Source organism: Gekko japonicus, unplaced genomic scaffold, assembly GCF_001447785.1.
Source record: "Gekko japonicus isolate JY-2015 unplaced genomic scaffold, Gekko_japonicus_V1.1 scaffold691, whole genome shotgun sequence".
NCBI classification, from domain to species: Eukaryota; Metazoa; Chordata; class Lepidosauria; order Squamata; family Gekkonidae; genus Gekko; species Gekko japonicus.
The window spans coordinates 103,741-110,200 of NW_015175990.1; the positions used below are offsets into that span (position 1 = coordinate 103,741).

General features: G+C 47.9%; 1 protein-coding gene across 1 annotated transcript in view; it reads right to left on the reverse strand.

Moving 5' to 3' along the window:
• Nucleotides 1–1,081: 1,081 nt before the first annotated feature.
• Nucleotides 1,082–6,460, reverse strand: part of LOC107123155 — an 18,705-nt gene continuing 13,326 nt past the window's right edge. Inside the window, exon 3 of the mRNA XM_015426342.1 lies at nt 1,082–1,353. Coding sequence (XP_015281828.1) covers nt 1,289–1,353 — 65 coding nt within the window. The 3' untranslated portion in view covers nt 1,082–1,288. The remainder of the gene's footprint in view (nt 1,354–6,460) is intronic.

A 6,460-nucleotide genomic window follows, 5' to 3' on the forward strand; every position in this document is an offset into this window, starting at 1 on the left:
ACAGTGGCCAGAAATACCAGGTGCCATCAGGAGGTCCACCAGTGGGGCCAGGACATTAGAAGCCCTCCCACTGTTGACCCCCCCCCAAGCACCAAGAAGACAGAGCATCACTTGCCCCAGAGTCCCTATCTGCCCCATATGCTTATCTAATTTCCTTTTGAAGCTGTCCATGCTTGTGGCCGCCACCACTTCCTGTGACAGTGAATTCCATGTGTTTTGGGTCCCCGATGGGGTGAGAGGTGGGATATAAATAAATAAATCTAGAACGGCACTTTCTACCAGCTCCTTCTGGTGGGAAACCAGAGAATTGCTCTGTCCAGGCCAATTGTGATGTAAAAGACTGAGCTCTTCTTCCAGGCCTCTTATTATTCAAGCCAGTCGGAATAGATATAGACTGCTATATCCAGTCAAGAAAAATATGTAGAGCTTGGTGCTTCATCACTGGAGGTGGCCTAACAAAGTCCTGAAAGGAAGCGGATGGGAACCTGGGCAGTCTGTCGCCACACCTCTTAGCAGCTGTGTTTTGTGGACATCTATCAACTGTTCCTCCTCTCGGTTTTGTGGACATTTATCAACTGTTAGGAATTTTTTAACTGCATTGGACGATTTACATTGGTGTCTTTGGAATGGATCTGAATGGTTATTTAGAGTACTACACTGTTAATACAAAAATGTTTTGAATCACGTGTCAAGTATTTTTGGGTAGAGTGTTACAGGTTTTGGTGGCGTTGTTATATGCACAGGCCTTTAGTTGAGGCAGGGGCCATCCATCTGTGACTAGGCCTCCCACCCAGTGACCACAGGTCCCGAAAGCCAGACTGGGGCCACACTATCTGTCATGGAGGCGCATTGTTGTTTTAAATGCCAGTGATCTTATTGAATTAAGGTTGATGATTTTATGGTTTTTAACTGATTGCTGTTATTGTTTTAAATTGTGAATCTGCATCAATGGCAGATATAGACATGTTGGTACCCGCCCTGAGCCTACAATGTGGGGCGGGCAGGATATAAGTTCAATGAAATAAATAAACAAATAAACAAATAAATAAATCCAAGTAATGCAATTTTTTTTTAGGAGCAACCAAAGTGACACAAACCATTAAGCAAGCTTTTGAACACCTCAGAATCCTGCTGTAGAGAAACACATTTTTAAAGAATCAGGGAAAAAATTATGTCAGGCAGGAGTCTTCTCTCTCGCTCGTTGATCTTCCCTTGCAAATAAGCAGCGATGTTGCCTTGTCCACACGGGTATTCGGCAGCAGTCTTTTGCACAGGAAACGTGTTTACGTCAGAATCGTTCCTCGGATAATTCAGAGTCGCCGACTTCATTCATGCCTTTTGTACGCTGACGATCTGTCATCAGTGACAAGAACTGAGAGTGAGGAGGAGGAGGAAAACTGCTCGGAGATGACAGCGTATAATGAAAACACCGCAACGCCTCTCCTCCCCACATGTCTATTACACCCCAGCCTCCCACCATTCTCCTGGCCCTCTTGCTCTCCAAGTAGAAGACAAGCGCTAATATTGACCCAGAAGGTTCTTCAGGACACGAGTTACGTGGACTTTTGAGAGTTTAATAATATAATACATCGCTGCTCGCAGAGAGCAGTTATTCATCTCGAAATCGGCACTTTAATTTTTAACACTGATTATTTAAAATAAGTAGTCTCATAATGGGGAGAAGTTCCTGTAATAAGTTAACTGTGGATAGGAAGACTTGCTGGGGCAAGTGATTGCACTGTACTCTTGGTGCTTGGGAGGGGCAACAGTGGGAGGGCTTCTAGTGTCCTGGCCCCACTGCTAGACCTCCTGATGGCACCTGGTATTTTTGGCCACTGTGTGATACAGAGTGTTGGACTGGATGGGCCTTTGGCCTGATCCAACATTGGCATCTCTTATGTTCTTATGTTCAAATGTGTCCCCAGGGATTGCAGACAAATATCAACTGTATCAAATTATCAGGGCTGCAATCGTAACTCTCTCCTGGGAGTAAGCCCCACTGAATAAAATGGGGCTTATTTCTGAGTAGACCTGCTCAACACTACTGTCTACCGGACACGCATGCTTGAGTACGTACATAACAATCCAGCCTCTGCCAGGAAGAGAAAATGGCAAACTCTGAAAGAAGCATCTTCCGCTGTGACACTGAAGAGAAAGGACATGCAGAAAAACTGGTCAGCTGTGGTCGCAGGTTGTGTTTGAAGAGCAATGACCTCCAACAAGAAATGCCACAAAGACCCTAGAACTGTGTGATTGGGCAGAGCAGAAAGTGCAAGCTCTAAGGAGGACAGATTTGGCACCATTCCAAATCCTATACCAGGTATTATATTATGGGTTTAAAAAAAAAAGTTGCAATCCTAGGGACACTTTCCTGGGTATAAACGCCACTGAATAACATGGGACTCATTTCCCTTTTTACTAATCCTCTTTGAGCCACAATGGAGATATATAAGTATTCTGTTTGTTTATTTAGATTTTTAGGCCGCCCTTTGGGCTAGCACCCTTCCTTGGGAGCGAGGCTGAAGGTGGCTGACAACAGAAAAGGGCATACAATGAGTAATTAAACATTAAAACCAAGAATAAATATGTAATACATACAGCACCAATAAATCATCAGCATAATTCAGTCATTCCAAGATGGTGGGAGGAAATTTCAAATTTCACAGGCCTCCTGGGGAGGGGGCTTGCAGGGAATGGAGGGGATGTGAGTGCCAGACCTCGGACTGTGTCATCGCTGTCCTCAACCGGACAGGTTAAAAATAAATATGTTCAAAGCAATGCTCCCTCTAAGCTGTGCAGTATTGTGGGCAAAAATTCTACTTTGTGAGCTACTGGCATGAAACTTGTGAGTGAGCAATTTGGCTACTGCATAAGTTAGTTTGCTCTGGAGCCATCCTTCCTGAGCTAAGACAAAAATGTGTGAGCCGGAGGTTAAAAGACTGTGAGCTAGCTCACACTAACTCAGCTTAGAGGGAAAGTCGACCTGTTTAGGGTTGCTCCCTAATACTGTAACCCTCAGCAGATCGAGCCAGAATCCTACTGAAGTCTACTCAGTGGGGTTTGCTTCCAGGAAAGTGTAGTTAGTGTAGAGACTTAAATCTGTATCTTAAATAAATGTCTCAAATTTGCAGCCCATCTCTCCTGCCTAATATGTTAGCAGCCCAAGCTGGCTTTTGACTGAGGTCTTTGGGAACAAATTTAGAAACGCCTTCTTTTCAAATTTTGTTTTACTTATAGGAACTTTCCCCCATATGCACACAGGGGTGCTTATTTTAAATAATCAGTGTTTAAAATTAAATCTGTAAATAAAATATTAACAGTGACAAACATGCATGCTATATTTTTATATGCCTATCAAATAGTATATTTTTATGAACTTATATGTAAAGCACAGGGATGAATAGCAAAGGTGCTAAAAATGTTTGGTAATTTTAATACATTTCCTTTATTTGTGGTTATTGGGGGGGCACAATTGTCTAGTAGTTAAGAGTTCTCGTCCGACTAGGATCTGGTTTGAATCCCCACTTGTGCCATGGAAGCTCGCTGGGTGACCTTGGGCCAGTCACACTCTCTTGGCTTAGCCTACCTCACAGGGTTGTTGTGAGGGTTAAATGGAGGAGAGGAGGATGAAGATGTAAGGCACTTCAAGTCCCAGTTGGGGGGAAAGGCGGGGTATAAATGAAGCAAATAAATAAATAAATCAGACTTATTAACTTGTGGAAACAGCCTAGCAAAGTTCGTGTGCAGGGCTATTTTGGGGCAGGAACGCACAGGAACGGAGTTCCGTCCGGCTCCTGAGTTGGCCATGCCCAGCAGGACCTCATTAGCATAATAAGCCACACCCAACAGCAGGAACTCATTAGGATTGGCTGCATTAGGGGTGTGTGGCCTAACATGCAAAGGAGTTCCTGCTCTAAAAAAAGCCCTGGGTTTTGACAACAAACAAGGCAAACAGAATAAGAAGCAAAAGGTGGGTGTGGCTGGATGACCACACTTCTGGTAACACGTGGGTGTGGCCTAATAGGATAATGAGCTGTGCTGTCAGGGTTGTGGCCTAATATGCTAATGAGTTTCTGCTGTTGGGTGTGGCCTATTATGCTAATGAGTTCCTGCTGGGCTTTTTCTACAAAAAAAGCCCTGTCGTGTGTAACTTGTTTGGACCTGTCCTCAGCCCACCCACCACTGTGGCAATGGGCAGTGGCAAAAAACTGACAGCCACATCACTTTGTAACATTTCTATTCCCCCTTTTCTCCCCAGACTCGGCAGCAGCCCAGTTGTGAGAACACAGATTGTAACAGTCCAAATTAACAAAAATAAGGGATACCAAATTAAGGAATGGGGGAGAGGACTGAATGATTTCAAAAAGTAGTTATATTGGACACTACTAATTTTTTGCCCATGCAGAGGGCACAGGGAGAAACTTCAGGGACTAAAGATACTTGTGCAAACAACCATTTGCAGAGGGCCCATGGATCAGGGGTCCCCAACATGGCACCCGTGGGCCCCAGGGCACCCACAGACATTTTTCCAGGTGCCCGCCAAGTGTTTTTAGAAAGTGGCTGAGGCCAGGTGGGGCATTTTCCCAGCAGTGCTCCTGACTGGCCACTGGAGATTGGATGGGCTGTGCAGATCTTTAAAAATGTTTCTCTGGCTGCAGCTGCAACCACAGCTCAAGGATGTTCCCTGTATGACGAAGGTAAGCTGGCCCATGCCAGAAAATATTTTTTAAACGTTCATTTTAAAAGGCATCCTGTTAAACAGAGTTTCTGTCTGAAATTTTGAAGTGTATAACCTAACTTGCTGACATTTTGTGGTGTTATAGGGCCTGTAACACACACACACACACACACACACATACTTAAAGTACATATGTACATGCCTTTAAATGAGCCCTCACAAACTAATTTGTGTGTGTGTCCCCCCCCCCAATCAAGGCCTGTGTGGCGGGAGCCTCCGTTCTAGTTCTGTGTGTGTGTTGGTTGTAGCTCCAGGTTTGTGTGAAGCAATAAAAAAGTCTGTTGCTGAAGCTGCCAGTGTCTCCTAGGTGCTAGCTGTATTCAGGGTTGCGAGGTCCCCCCTGACCACCGGCTGGGGATAGGGGCGTGGGGTTGCCAGATCCAGATTGGGAAACTCCTGAAGATTTGGAGATGGAGCCTGGGGAGGACAGGGACCTCAGTGGGGTACGATGCCATAGAGTCCACCAGGGTTATAACCAGGATTTAATTTTTTTATTTCGGGGGCACTTAAGTAAGTGGGGGGGGGCACTCCTGCACACACACCCAAGCTGTGTCAGGAGCGAGAGTAAAAGTTTTAAAAAGCAACGAGAGAGGTGAGGGCTTCGGCAGGCAGGGCAGGGCGACGTCTCGGCATGGCGCATGCAAAACTAAAATAAACCAGCTGGGTGGGAAATTGGGGGGGCTTGGGCGGCAAGTCGGGGGACTGGGCCCCGAGATGCCCCACTGTGGTCCCCCCTCCAAAGCACCCACTTTCACCAGGGGAAGTGGTCTCTGTAGTCTGGAGATGAGCTGTCATTCCAGGGGATCCCCAGCTCCCACCTGGAGGCTGGCAACCCTTGTGTGTGTCAAGTGCCATCCCGTCGCAGCTGCCTTATGGCCGCCAAGCAAGGGGGTGGGTTGCCCTGGCCTTCCTCTGCATCCAAGTACTAAGCAGGGCTGGTGCTGCTTAACAGCCGAGATCTGATGAGAGCTGGCTATAGGGGGCCACCTTCCCTTTCCCGCAACTAGACAGGTGAGCTTAATCCTACACACCAGACCCCAAAGAATGCTACAGGGACTACCTAGGAATTAGGGCTGTCTCTGCCAACAGGCCCAAGCCTCATATCACTGGAGAGGGAAAGCCCGTTTCCTTCCAGCAGGACTTGGCACTCCAAGGACCCCATTAGGGCAACCTCCCCCCCCCCCAAGTGCTCCGCTTGCCCAGGGTTGCATTTAAACCAGGCCTAAATTACAACGGGGGGGGGCAATCAGGGGGCCGGCGAGGTCCACGGCCCAGAACTGCCCTCCCCTGCGCTCTGCCTCGCCTCCCAGAAGGCGTTTCTCAATCTACAGACGTGTCCAGGCTCCATCGGAACCAGGGGCTTCCCCACCAGCAACGCTGCAAAGAAGCTCTTCCTTCCAAGTAGATGGCGGCTCCGTCACCTCCCCTCTAATGGGAGATCCTTCCGCAGAAAATAGTTCCTCTGCTATTCTCCTGGATCTTCTGCGAAGAAAAAGGGACGTGACGCCAAGGGGGGGAAAGGGGGGGGGGGTTATAGAGCCTACAGGAGCATGCGGGGAGGGGGGCAGAGGGGCGGAAAGGAGGGTGAGCTGTGCGGCTCGGCGCTGGTGGGCTCCCGCGGGCTGCGTGGAGCGGCGGGACGCGTGTCCCCCGAGCCAGCCCGGGGAAGCTCTCGGGGACAGAGTCGGCTTGGCTGGCCCACCTGGGAGACAAGTAAGGACA